This window comes from Gadus macrocephalus, chromosome 3 (genome assembly GCF_031168955.1).
Source record: "Gadus macrocephalus chromosome 3, ASM3116895v1".
Classification (NCBI taxonomy): domain Eukaryota; kingdom Metazoa; phylum Chordata; class Actinopteri; order Gadiformes; family Gadidae; genus Gadus; species Gadus macrocephalus.
This window is the reverse complement of record NC_082384.1, coordinates 16,824,249-16,838,831: the sequence shown is the minus strand read 5'-3', so window position 1 is coordinate 16,838,831 and position 14,583 is coordinate 16,824,249. Positions and strand designations below refer to the sequence as shown.

The window sequence follows — 14,583 nt, the reverse complement described above, 5'->3', positions numbered from 1 at the left end:
TATATCTGTCCGCGCCCGGTTCCTCAGGGACGCCAGGTGTACCCCGTGCCTGTCGTCCTCACTTCGCCTGGGGAACCGGGGAACAAATACAAAGTGTCAATGAACTCGGAACCAAAACGGAATAATAAAACGAAAGAAGAAGGAAATATGAAGTGAAATGACTTGGATGCATAGTTTCTGTCATAGCCATATATCTTCTTTCTTTTTATATTTATAATTTGCTTATTTCCCGATGTATTAAGTAGTATGAGGTTACGCATGTATTTGTAATATTTCTCCTTGTATATGCCTTCTTTTTCATTTACTATTTAAATACGTGAGCTCGGCCGGGGGGGTTGGGTTGTGGACTGCGGCTGAGATGCGTCAGGGCGTTCCTTTAGGTCAGTAGACGAAGGATCATCCGTTTGTGTGTCTGACACTGAGAGGGTGACATCCAGGACGAAAAGGGGGTGACACGCAGGGCAGAGAGGCACTCCCAGACAGACCATACCCATGCCCAACACGCCAGCCAGGCAGTGTATCACACACCAAGGCCCCACGATGACACCCATGCCCAAGGAGGGTGGCGCCCATGCAGAGCGGATGACACACCCAGAGTACTGAGAGGGGGGGGGGGGCGGGGGGGATGATGGAGAGCAGCACCGCAGCGTCTCCGGGGACCGGGCTCTCTCTCTTCCCTCTCTCCCTGGTGGACCCGTCCTTCATTACATTCTAATAGGCTGACTAATGTACCATGGAAACTCACTCTGGGCGCTGGAACTTGGGGGCGGGGCGGAGGGGGGAGGCAAGGAACGGATGTGTATCTGGTGAACAGCAGAGAATATGTAAGGGTATGAAAGGCAGAAAGAAAGGTATTCAGTGTTGAAATGTTGAGGGTATTGCGTCAGCGTCGAGTGTCAGTGTTCTAGTGTTCTAGTTCCTGACTAGGACTCTTGGATGAGCTGGTTTTTATGGCCATAGTTTTGACGCTTGGCATTTCCGGCTCTCGCACGTCCCACTTTCCCCGCTCGTAAAGGCTGACATCAGCACTCTTTTTCATTTCCTGTTTATTCCTCTCTTTTCCACTGTGACCCTCTTCTCCAACCCCCACCTCCTCCTCCTCCTCCTCTTCCTCTTCCTCCTCCCACCTCCTCCATCCCCCTGCAGTACACACGCGCACCTCCACCACGACTCCCTATTGCTCCTCCGTCCGCCTGCAGCACACGTACGCACCTCCACCCTGACTCCCTCCTCCTCCTCCTCCTCCTCCTCCTCCTCCTCCTCCTCTTCCTCCTCCTCCCCATAGTGGGCTGCTTCAGCGGTCCTCTAATAGACCCCCCTCAGGCTGCGGGGCTTCCCAGTCGGAGGGACATCCATCTTTTGGCGTGTCACGCCACAGCCCGGCAACGAATCTCTGTGATGCGCGCCCCAATTTTTCTTCAGTAAATCAAATCTTCCTTCCTTCAGAAAGATGAATGCCTCGGCTGCGGGGGTGTTAGAGGAGCGGGGGAAAAAGGAAAAATCAATGGCAGCAAAATTGAAACAGTATGCCCCTGTATTGATCGGCCGCGCGAGATCGAAAAGGAAAAGCTTTGTAACTGTTGGGCTGGACAGTTAGCTGACCTGTAATGGACAAACTATTGATATTAGCATTACTATTTTATCTTTTACTATGTCATTTCGTGGGGGTGCCAGAAATGTTTTTTTTTTCTCATCCATGGCTAACAGCAAGCATCCTGTTACGAAATAATGTTTAATTCTGTCCGTGTTGCTTTATCCGTTAGAACATTTGATCAGGTTAAAAGGGAATGTCTGACTGTAAATACCTTCTCAGCAATACTATATAGAGAGCGATAAAGATAATATATAGATAGATAGATGGCTATAGATTGATAAAAATATATTTATATGTATATAAATAAATAATTGGTGGTTGGATAATACATATACTAAATTAAGCATATTAATCTTACAGTGGTCTTAATCTTAATGTACGTATTAGTCTGAGCTTGTGTGTTCATTTAGCTGACAGAATATCAGCTAAATGAAATATTATTAATATTATGAGGAGTTGCCAAACACATTTTGTATGCTTTGCATGCTCGGAACAAATTCTCCATTAGGATCTCCAAGTTCACATGCTGCGTCTCCAAATGCGAGGCCTGGATAGTGTCTCTTGGTTGCTTTTATGTGCACATCTAAGGAATCGTCCACAGGCTTCGTAATGTGTACACACGCATACTGTCTCAGCAGATCTGAATGACCAGGCTGGGACAGTGTGTGTGTATGTGAGTGCAGTGCACGCGTGTGAGTGCGCGTGTGTCAGTGCATGTGCGTGCATGTGTGTGCGTGTCAAGGGAGATTGTATCCATGGAGCTTAAGAACATAACTGTTTAGAATACCTCTGGCCGCTTCAAATGTTTGACATGAGAGGGACACGAAGGACAGCGAGAGTCGGAAAACGATGCAAAAGTTTGAAAGAACGATGAAGAGCCTTAGTAGGAGAGTCCAAACTTGAACTAAGAAGGAGGATATAGTACACATCTTCTCCATTCTTTTCCATTGGAGGCACACTGTTGAAAGATGACTGATTGCAGTGTTGTTGTTGAAAAGGTCAATCGTGTGTCTCAAGGGTGTGTTGGTAAGGATGTTTATCGCTGTGGTCCCAGTGCTATCTGACCCATCAGACCCCCACTGTTGTATATTTGGAGTGAATTGACATTGGTTATGTTTCTCCATTGAGTTGTGTACTGGATATTTGGTGTATTCTCGTGGGGAACATCTACCCTTTTAACCCCTGCGAAGCATTCATGTCCTTACCCTTGCAAAACTTTGAATCTACCGTACGCTTCGGCAAATACATTTCAATAATAATGTACTGAAGGGCGTTGGGACCGCAATGTCATGTCCTTTTATTTAATGTTGATAAAATAAGCATCAATACGTGCTTTCCTTAACTGCGCCCTATCACCTTGGAAGAGCTTTTGGTTTGCTTATAGCTGCTTATTGGCTCTGAGTCTTGAAGAAGACGAGGATGAAGAACAAGACGGGGAGCAGAGAGCCGCTGTTGACCCCCCGACTCCTGCTTCTTGCCTCCTCGGTTCCTTTTGTTTCCTTACCGTCCAGATCATACTTCAGAACCAGTTAGCCGGCCGAGTTTGAGCCGCGGCCTTCCGTCCGTCTGCAACGCAGCCGTAAACATCTGGGCATAAACATTTGTTCTTGGGGAAACGCGAGACGCTGATTATGTTTCGGACCTCCGTATCATGCTGCGATCTCCTGCTCAGAAAGTCCTTCAACGGATTTAAAGCAAAACCACCGTCTTCCCTCCACTCCACTCCACCCCTCCCCCCCCCAACCCCCTGGGCTCATTAATCGTGCACCGTGACATCTGTGACAAAAAACAAAGTTTAGACAAAAAGCTAAAAAGAGGATGTTGGGCGAACTCTCCCCCGGGAGAGGACAGCGCTCAGCATGACGTATGATGCGTTCCTGCCGGCTCTATGAAATGACGCATCGGTGCGAGGTCCTACCGTGCAAAGCGAGCTTATAGATATGAATAAGAATACGGCCCTAATGCTAACATTTACCATGGCTGTGTATACAGTGCAGTGGCCCCGGTTGTGGGCAATGGTAACAAAGTGTCATGGCGAGGCATATTAACAACTGATGGTGTCCATATGCTAGCCTGTTATGCTAAGTGTTCCACGACTTCAGGAACATGGAGAGAAAGCTAAACACGGAAGGATTAGCAGAGTTTAAGGGATTAACCCGTTGATTGATAGATAATACATTTTGGGTTTCTAATGTAAACCGTTTCCTTGAGAAAAAAGTGTGTAGCTTATTTGCGTTTTTACCACCTTTTGGCACAAACATGTATTGCGTCTTTATTGTGATATTGTGACTTACAATAATGGTTCTGTCTTCGTAAACTTTAGGGGCAGAGAACCCTGCAGAAAAGCATTTCTTGCATGTATCCCTTTGAGGGGCCAGATAGACCTGGGTTCAGGGTGTTCGACTCCCAGCGGGTTCGGGGTTTGAACCTTGACGTCCACACTGACATGCTTTGGATTAAAGCATCTCCTAAACAAATGCATAGTAAATGGAGCGGGACCGCTGTCTACTGTGCTGTAAATAAATCTCTCATCGTGAGGTGTGAGCGGATCCCACCCCCCCCCCCAAAGGAAGACCCATCACCGTCCCTTGCCTCGGTGCTCTCCCACCACGCAGCAGCCCTGTATTGAGCTACTCTGGAGCCACTCTACAGATTTATGAGACTCATGTACCCTTAGGAAAGTATACAGCCTTCACAGGGCAAGGTCACCATAAAAGCCTGCTGATCAATATCTGAATGAAAAACCATTTGGGAAGTTTTTAGAGCTCCCCCCCCCCCCCCTTCCGTCACCACCCTCCATCCCTGGAAGCAATATCTGCTGAGTATCGATTGTCCGTGGCCAGTAGTTAGTCAAGGGCTATCTCCTTTGACTAACCCCCTACTGCAGACCCCCTCTCCTACACCCCTACTCTTCCTCTTGATAGATTGGTACGCTTCCAGCAACTGTAATCACACCATGAGCCCTAGCAAGTCATTTTTTTTTCTCTTTTGCGACTTTAGCCCATTTGCCAAAATCCGCCTTTATCTTTAGAATCCAGCACTTTCTTTTGCTGCGGAGGCAGAAACGCGGGGACATAAAACACTGCTGTGCCTGATATAGGGGCCAGGGGACAGTGGGGCTGCTGCTGCTTAACTCTCTACCTTTTGTTTAGGGGGGGGGGGGTTTCCGCAGGAGACCTACTTTGCATGACAGTTCCTTTCTGCCTTGGGTTTCAGTTTCAGGAGTGCAATGAAATGACGATGGAAATTCTGTGTGAATGCATCCGAGTGCATTTGCTACTTAGTATATTTACTTCAAGTTTGACTAAAATCTTCTCTATAATAGATGAATATGTGTTTGTTTGATGAGCTCCATCACCTCAGCGAGGAAGTGCTGCACTTGAAATAATGGACACACACACACACACACGCACAAGCTCACACGCGCACACACACACACACACTTATCGTGCCATAAGTGCTGTAAAATCGGCATGGTGTATGATAGAGAGAGGGGTGCGGTAGTTGGGTTGCAGGCCCGCTAGATGAGACTGTTCTGGTCCGGCATCACTCGAAGACGAGTCTCGCAACAGACCGGCATACCAAGTGAGGATCAGAGCAGGGCACGGCATTGTTATTTATCATTTAGCAGAACCATTAACATAATGATAAAGCTTTATATGTGGGGGCAGGACCTTGATTTAAAAAAAAATCTGTTCTTTTTTTACATTTCGTAACTTATTCTGCTTGTTGTTCTCATGGGATGGCTTTTGGGTGTTATATATTTTTTGTATTGAATGTGAAATGTGTAACATGGTAATGCTGCTTTCTGCTTGGACACTGGTGGTTATCACTTCCATGCTTTTATCAGGTGGACTCTCACCCTTGACAGGCAACATTGGAAATGCTTGTTATTGCACAAGCTAAAGCCGGCCTAGGGTAACTTGACTCACTGTTTAGTCTATTTATTTCTTTTTGAGAGATAGAGGAAGCCATTCAGATTTGTCATGACTTTCAAGAGCAGCGTTGAGAGCTAGAGGTCAGAGCATTATTAGAATAGGCCCGTAATGATAGAATTATGCACCCCCAGGTCCACTGGCTGCCCTCATTACTGGAGCTGCAGTCATGATGTATGGCCCTAAATGCACAATGTGTCAAAACAGCAGGAAAAATGTGATTCTTTATCAAATATACAGATGGTAGCACTTTCGTAGCGTTGGGGGGAGGGGGGATGGAGCAGAGGCCCTATTTTAGTTATATTGTTGATGCATAGCCATTTCATCATCCACGCCTACGATGTTTCAGTAATGGGTTCTCGGATCAAACGTGAATGATCCTAAAACACAAATATTGAGCCCGGTTACCTCCTGACACATTCCAGCTCTTGACTTACACCTCGCTCACATTCAAATTCAATTAGTCTGTAATGTCCTTCGTGGGGTGAATTTACGCTGCGTTTAATTGCTGCTAATTGGCAGCGGCACGCTGCTAAGCTGTGGGTAATTATGGTGCATTGTGCATCATTTTATTTATGTATGTTTGTTTGTTTGGGTTCTTTTGCATGCATGCCCTGCAGATGAGGTGTGAAGGCTTTGGCTCCCCGCGAGAGGTGCGCTTTGATCTGATTAAAGCATTGATGTTGGATGAAAGCGCTTACATCATAGCCTGGTTGCTGATCTCTTTTGGGAAACTGAAGTTAATTGGGAAGGGTAGTTGGTGCGAGAATGCTGTTTATATTCCCAGAGTATGGTCATTTCACTCACTATATGAACCCGGGGAGGGAAATCTGAAGTCAACATTGGAATTCTGCTCTCCCAGATAGTGGGGTTAGTTGGTTAGCTTGTTCGTTAGTGAGGTGGAAAATGACATTTTGTCGCTTCAGTGTAGCTTGATTGAAAGATGTGGTCGTTTCTTCCTTCCATCTCCTATTTTAATTCCGTCTGGACACTTAAAAAGTAGTACTTTGCATCTGCATAATAATTGTATGGATCGTATTCCATACAGACCTCATGTATCACAACATTTAATGTGTATTTTGCTGTTCAGGGTAGACAAATTAAATGGCTAGGACCTGTCATTAATTAAGAGGATTGATAAAATCCCGTCAGTAAAACTCGTTTAAGGGCTGTAAGATTGAAGTGTTTGTCACCCGAGTGACCCCCAACACCAGGGTGCAGGGCTGATATGCATTAGGAGAGGTGAATTAACATACATACATGTTGATGGTCCTTCTGTACACTTCATTACATGGGGATGGGACACGCATTAATGCACATGTAAACAGCGCCCTGGCCAGACTTAATCATGGCGCACGCACCACTTTGGAGGAATGGTATTGGGTCCCGTTTGATTTAATTTGGGTCCGTGGAGGTAAACCGCAGGGACCGTCTCCCCGCGCCCAACGATTGATAAAGAGCCGTAGCGCTCAGGCATTCCCGCTCCTCAACATGACAAATCCTCAATCTCAGCTCGCTCCGCTGGCGCTTGGGGGAACGCATGGTTTATGCAAATCAAAGCAAAATGATCGCTGGGATAACTGCTATGTTTGAGCCATTTGGAGCTTGCCAATAGGGGGGGGGGAGTGTTAATGAAAAAAAAAAAAAGAGATGAGAAATCTTGTGCGCATATGTAAGCCCGCGCAATGTACCCAAATGAATCCTGCAGTACGGTATTCTCAATGGCTGTTTGTCTTTGGACCAGTGCACCTGGAGTGATGGATGGATGTGGTTAGATACTCTGTCTAGGGGGACGGGAAAGGGGTCAGGTTTTTAAAATATATAATTATGTCTATTTCCTATTGCATGCAACGCTGTTTACGGTGTTTTGGATCATTTCATAGAATTCCATTTTAAAGTCATCATCACCCTTTACGCCGTTTAATATCTGAGGCCAGACGTTTGCAGTGCTCTACAAACAACATTGCATCGGGGCAGTCGAAGTGCGAGGCCTCTGTCTTTCTGGATCTTGATGGATGGCAATCGTTTGTCCTTGTCAGAAAAGGGAACAATCGGATCATTGGAATAGGAGTGCTATCAAAGTTGCCTGGCCTGCGGAAGGAATCTATTAACATGTTTTAACTGGAGTGATGAGGTCCAACGGCCCGATAAGCCGCACTCGCCCCTCAGACGCAGGAATAATAGGAAATGGATGATTCCGGCGTCGTAGGGATGCTCGGGACAGGTTGCTGCTGGTGTGTGTTCCACCATCTTCTTTCCTCGTATCATGTTATGTTTTACATTATATATTTGAGATGTTGCATCGTTTCTGAGGGGCATTGGTTCATTAAAATAATAGTAATAGTTTAAATAATTGTAGTATTAATGTTAGTTGTAGCAAATTGCTTGCACAAAAAGCTAAAGAAAACGTAAGAGCAAAAAAAGCTACCATATTGGGTGCTTGATTCCGCCGTGTAGCATCAATAAACACATGGTGACTTGCTTCTTGTGTTTCAGTGCAGGCCAACTAACACTACAGCAGTAGAGGCCACAGACCATCATGAACCTGGCTTGACTCTCTGCTCTCCTAAACGCTGTTCTCTCCAAACAAGCCTTTCATTAATCCTGGACTTCCCACCGGCTCCTGAACACTCCCTACAATCAAACAATTTGTTTAATGTCACACGGTGCTATGCCAAACTCACTTGGAACTCTGCTCTGTTTTGAAGTTAATGGAAAATTTAGTGATGTCATTGTAATGTTAAAGAGGCCGACCGTTTAAGTATCCCCTTTGCTGTCTGCTGATACGGTGGGCTTGAATTTATTAAAGGGTGCTATCAATGTTTTGGTTTGAACGACATAACTAGGTAGTCGTATTAAAAGTGCGAGGAAACAAATACCCTGCCTCACATTCACCCATAATACTCCATCTCGTCTGTTGGTAAACTTCTTGGATTTTACAACCAGTGAGGTCTGAAAAGCATCCAAAAGATGATATAAAAATATTAAAGGTAATCACTCTAACCCACCCCACATAAATGTCCCTCAGATGTAGTTTAATCAGTGCCCAATGTGGTCTACACTAAACAGGCGCCGAGGAATTCAACACAAGTACTCACGCAGTTTAGCTCGTATACACACATATCGCACCTTAACGAACACACACACACACACACACACACACACACACACACACACACACACACACACACACACACACACACACACACACACACACACACACACACACAGAGACACACAACCCCCCCTCTATCTATGTTTCTTGCCGCTAACCCCTTGTCTTGGGACACATCTCGGCACATCTTCCAGACACCCCTTATAACCCGGACTAATTACTGATCACACTGGCGGCTGGCCCCAACGCCCTATTGTGCTTTAGTTTAATTGTTGTTATTTTGTGAAGAACGGCTGTGCGCTGGAAGGATGGATCACGTTGTGAATAATAAATGTGTCGTCTGTGCGGAGCCACACTTGGCATGTGGTCTGGGCGGCGGCGAAGGATAGCGATGTACATCTTCCGCGCTCTGTTTTACCTTCTGTTTTTCTTTTTTCATTTTTTCAACGATTGATGGTGAAGGTGCTCCCCCCCCGCCCCCCACAGACCCCTCCCAGCCCCCCGTCATTAGGAGCTCCATTGTGGCCGGCTCACGGCTGACTGTGACGGGTGGAGGGAGTTCCCCCACGCCACGACTAATTACTCCCCCGCCCCCTCCCCACCCACCTCTGATGGATAAATATGTATTGTGTGGATCTCTACCACCCCCCCCCCCCCCACACCCCCCCACCCTTTCCCTCCAGCTCCCGGGATGAGGAACGAGTATGCCGTGATTTGGGAAAAGGGAGGGGAGGGGGGGTGGTGTTGGTATGTGGCGCAGCGAACAAACCTTGATAATTATTTTTGTGAGATGAATGCCGCAGCAGGCAGGATGATTAAGGAGGCGTTTGTGCGTGGAGACTATCACGCTCAAACACAGAGCAGCGGCTTTGTGACTGGGGAGAAATCTGCTGCTGCACAGGCCTGCTCTGCTCCGTCTGCTGCCAGCGTGCACGCACGCGCACACTCACATACACACCATACACATTTGCACACACTTGCACACCCATAGAAAAGCACACATACTTGTACAGGCACAGTGTACATCAGACACAGCACAGTGTTCACACACACACACACACACACACACACACACACACACACACACACACACAGTTGTATATACAACAGTGTCCTCTTCAGTCTGCTAAGAGTGCTGAATCCATATCGGTATCCTCTTCCATGTGCGCTTGGGTGTCAGAGCTTGGCAGTATTTACCTCTGCAGTGGATGTACTCAAAACCTTTCCACTAAGCGTTGCATTAAAGGCCCTCCGAAGAGCACTTCTGGTTCCGGGGTAAACACCGGGCCAACCTCTGCACGTCCTCCTGCTCTTTTGAGACAGATCCCCAGGTTGCCTTCTGATAAATCAAGTAATTAATGGTTTTCATTAGCCGCGCAGGAGAGGTCTTAGAGCGCCTGCTTAGAAATCGTATTTATTTTCTTGTGTAAAGCTTCTTCCCCTTTTAGGGGCCCCAGTGTGATCATTGGTGTTGGCCCTGAAGATTTGTGAGGAGCCTCTGGCCAGAGCAGCGTTCAAGATCACATAAAGTATGTCTGGGCTCTCCCTGTGCAGCGGGCCTGCCACTGAACACCTTAACGCTCTCCCTGCAGCTCAGTGTCATGCATTCCATTTTTTTTTGTTGGTTGCAATGTTTTTCCTTAACTTTAAAATTCTCCAGGTTCTCCAGTAAATAAATAAAAAAAATCACAATGTGTTTCTTTTGGTTGATATACTCTAAATCCAGTTTTTTCAAGCCCCACTAAATGTTCTAACATCCATTTTCATGAATCTTTTCATGATTTTCCTTCATTCTGCAAAACGTGTCTGTCTGTGCAGTATCTTAACATGAAGACCTGCGTGTGTATCTGAGGGTCTTGGGTGGTGGCTGTTATTTTGATTTATATTTCACGGTTGTTGGGGGCCCTCTTGCACAATAAAACTTCCTCTCACTTTGACATAGCACAATGGTCTCAAAGACATATATATATTTCACCAATCATCATAATTGAGTACCCTGTAGGCACAAGATCATTATTTGGGCCCACTCTTTTTTTAAGGGCTTTTAAGGGCTTATGTTTTCCTGTCTTCAGGGTATTTTGTTACTTGTGGTGTCTTATCATTTGTTACTAAAGTTCGGACCAGAAATAATTATTGGATGGAATGTTTATTTCGGGGGCGGAAAATATAGATTGATATTCTACATACAAAACGCTAACAGTCACTCCTCTTCTAGACGTTAACGCTAATGCGTTGAGAGTCATTCAAAATGATTTACTGGGCAGACCTGCTTAGGGGAGGTGTAAATTGGAACGGAAAAAAAAGAAAATGGCAGAAATGGACATTGATTAATATTGGTAATGCTATCCACCGCCTCCTCTGTATTTGTAATGGCCTTGTCCCCCCATTTGCCTGGCCGTGGCCTGGGGGGGGAGCTGACAAGAAGGTGCCCTGCTGGGCCTGAAATGAGCCTGGAATGGGAGCGCGTGCCGTTACAGTGTGGAAAATAATCTCTTTCTCTCACACACGCACTCGCACACGCACACACACACACACACACACACACACACACACACACACACACACACACACACACGGGTGCAACTGAGATGCACGAAACACACTCTGCGCCTCTCCTCTGGATGACCTGTCTGGCTCTAGACTGGAATGAAATGTAAAAAAAAAAAAAGAACAATTGAAACAATCCACTTCTGACAGGAAATGTCATTATCACCCACGGGGATGTAATGTGTGACTACTATGTACTGGGAGCTTGTGTACAAGTGAGTTGATATAAAAATAAATGAATAAGGATTCCTCAAGAGAGAGACACTTCCACCATCATTATCACCCACGGGGATGCGGTGGGACTAGTGTGTCTGAGCGGGTGTACAAGTGAATGCACATCAACAAAATAAATAAAAGGATTCCTTGAGAAAGAGTCACGGCGAAGAAAAAAGGGAGAAAAAAAAAACGAGTCAACCAAAACAATACTGTCTTTATGTGCGCCAATGCTGGAGTGCTACTCCATGCTGGCTAGTAATTGCTAACACATGTGGTACCTCTGTCTCCCAGCAGCCGGCCCAGGGAGTTCTGGCGCCTCGACTACTGGGAGGACGACCTGAGGCGTCGCCGCCGCTTCATCAGGAACCCCTTCGGATCCACGCACGGCCAGGCCACACTCAAAGGCGCCGCCGAACACGGTCAGTTGGCTTTGTCGCCGTCGGTCTGTCATGTGTGTAGCTCACTGGTTAGGTGATAGTAGCACTGTGTACATCGCAATAAACAAATGAGAGAACCTTTTGTGGGTGTGTCGTAAGAAGCTGCTAATTTGACGTATAATGTTATATTTAAACAGCAGTATATTTCATATAATATACTATTTATGCGCTACATTTGTTTATGTATGTAATAATAATTCTAAATATATTTCCTTCTATTGCATGACAGTCAATAGTACCAGCGGTAAGTAATTTCTATCTTTGTTTCACATGCTTGACATTTAGACGAGAGGTCATATTGTGATTTTCATTGTTTGTCCATTTGTTCATTTATTTATTCATTTTTCTCATTTCATTGTGTTCAAACACTATGTGACGAAAAAAATCTAAACTTGACTGAAGCAAATCCAATGGTTTTTCAAAATGACTCCATCAAAATGGTTCAGTTCCACAGAATGCAGAGTTGTCTTTAAAACAAACACATTTGATTATCTTTTCCCTAAGAATCAGAATTGGTCAATTGATCAAATCAATGGCTACCCTCCTTCATTGTCTCTGTGATTGTGTCTCGTAAGAACCGATGCGAAAGTTGTTAGTCACCTTGAGAACAACATACCAACTGTTAACCCTGATTATCAAATAACTAGTAACCAATAAATAGTCATTTAGTGTCTCATTACTCTTGCGGAAGCACCGTTAGAGTCTATTATGTCTGCAATATCATTCTACCACACCTGTCCACTACACAACAGGGTTTGCAACTCAGCCCATGGCAGTTGATCAATGACTCTCACTTCACAATAAAAGTCAATATGTGGACCACAAAAAGAAAAAAGTTAAAATCTCCCAACGTGTCACCTGTCGAAGTCTCACTAAACATGACCTCATTCCTGAAGACGAATAGCCAGGGGTGGAAGGAGTCAATGGGAATGTGATCTGAAAGCAATACATATCGGGGATCCCCAGTCCTAGGGAGACCTGCTAGTTTTACAGGGATAGAGGTGGACGGAGTGGAGACCAGACGGGCTGCAGTTCACTTATGTTTCCACCTCCTCTGACCCTCTGACGTGCTCTGAAATCAACAGGGAAACATCATTTGTGTGTGTCGCAAGGAAATGTGTTGAAGGTATTCTCCATTTTACATCCCTGCTGGTTGTTGAGATTGACGTAGAATGGATTTCATGTTCTTAAAGGGTGAGCTTATGTAGAACGTATATTAACTAGACTGAATCTGAAATATCGTGTGTCTGTGTGTGTCCTTTTTTATGTCTTGAATACAAAATAACCACCAGTTCCAGTAAGTAGACTCTTCCCCCATGAGGGAGTACGTCCAGAACAGTATGGGGCTATTTCATTAAAATACCTCCTTGACATTGAGGCCTGATGGCATCCATTTTCTGATGTAACCTTTCGACTTGTTTTAATCGACCTGACATTTGTTAAGGAAGTGCGCTTCAAAATGAGAATGCAGGGCAGAGTTTTGAACCACGGGACAAAGGTCATATCTGGCTGTAATTATTTTCATCATATGGTCGAGAAAAACACTCTTGAGTTTGAACCCGCTGAGAAAATATTTATATGATCAACCCTTAATATACCTTATTTGAGAGCAACTGGTGAAATACTTTTTTCCCCTTTATATATTTAAATGTATGTATTTATTCTATACATCACTATAAACTATAGTGTTAAATAATGAATAAATAAATATCACATGCATGATTCCTTAATAAATTGTGTCAACATACCCGTACCCATACATACATGCCTAATACTGTATGTATATGACCAACTATTCTTTTCGGTCAGAAAAGGTTACATGTGGATGAGACTACCATTACAAAGTCCTTGGCAGTTCAGTTGCGACGGCACACACAACCAGGGTCATTCATAGCCAGCCAAGCGGGGGCGATTTCCCCTGGACCGCCTGTATAGGGGTAAGGCCATGCGCAGACTGGAGTAGAAACCTTCTATGTATTTATTGCTGGAAAGCGGCCATCTCCTTTCCCGGGGATTGATTTGGTCGGGGCTTGGTCCTGCGTAAGCAGAGGTGGTAGAGTAAATACCTGAAGACGTATGGCTGTGTTCAGGTGATCAATACTCACCTTCTGACCACGCTCTCCACCAGCCTCTGGTTAAAAAGTCATTTGTTAATTCTGACAATTTAATGGCCAGGGCCATGTATGCCCGCCCGGAGTTGTGGAAAGCAGGCAGTTGGACATCTTGGTATGTAGGGTAATGGAGGTGTAGTGTGGAATCATAGGCATTCCTACTGGTTAACACGTATTTCTGACCAAAACTAAAGGGTTTTAAATTAAATGTTTTGTATCTGAGGATTTATCCCTTTTGGAGTACTGATGTGATATGGCTCAAAGTTTATTGCAGGAGTTATTCTTTGTTTGCATATCATATTTCAACGCTTAGCTTATCTATTAAGACCGATAGCTTTTATCTCTCTACTTTTGATTATCCATTAAGTAATCGCGGGCAAACTTGCACCCGATTACTTAAAACAGACAGTTTATTCAAATGGTCACTGTGACTTTTCTTTTCTTTTTATATTTTTCTTTCATCTTTTAAAATGTGCTAATATACTGACAATATAAACATAACAAATGTGAATTTAACGTAATAATATTTGACTGCCTTACTGTCAAAATTAATAACATACCACAGTATTAGTTTCAGTCTTTTGAATCTACACTGAATACAAAAGTGTGATATGAACTACATTTGGTT

The 14,583-nt window shown here is 44.8% G+C and overlaps 1 protein-coding gene across 1 annotated transcript in view; it reads left to right on the top strand.

The window, feature by feature from the left end:
- Positions 1-14,583, top strand: part of lrba (LPS-responsive vesicle trafficking, beach and anchor containing) — a 184,719-nt gene that overhangs the window by 92,167 nt on the left and 77,969 nt on the right. The window contains 2 exon segments of the mRNA XM_060046267.1: positions 11,702-11,826; positions 12,074-12,088. Coding sequence (XP_059902250.1) covers positions 11,702-11,826; positions 12,074-12,088 — 140 coding nt within the window.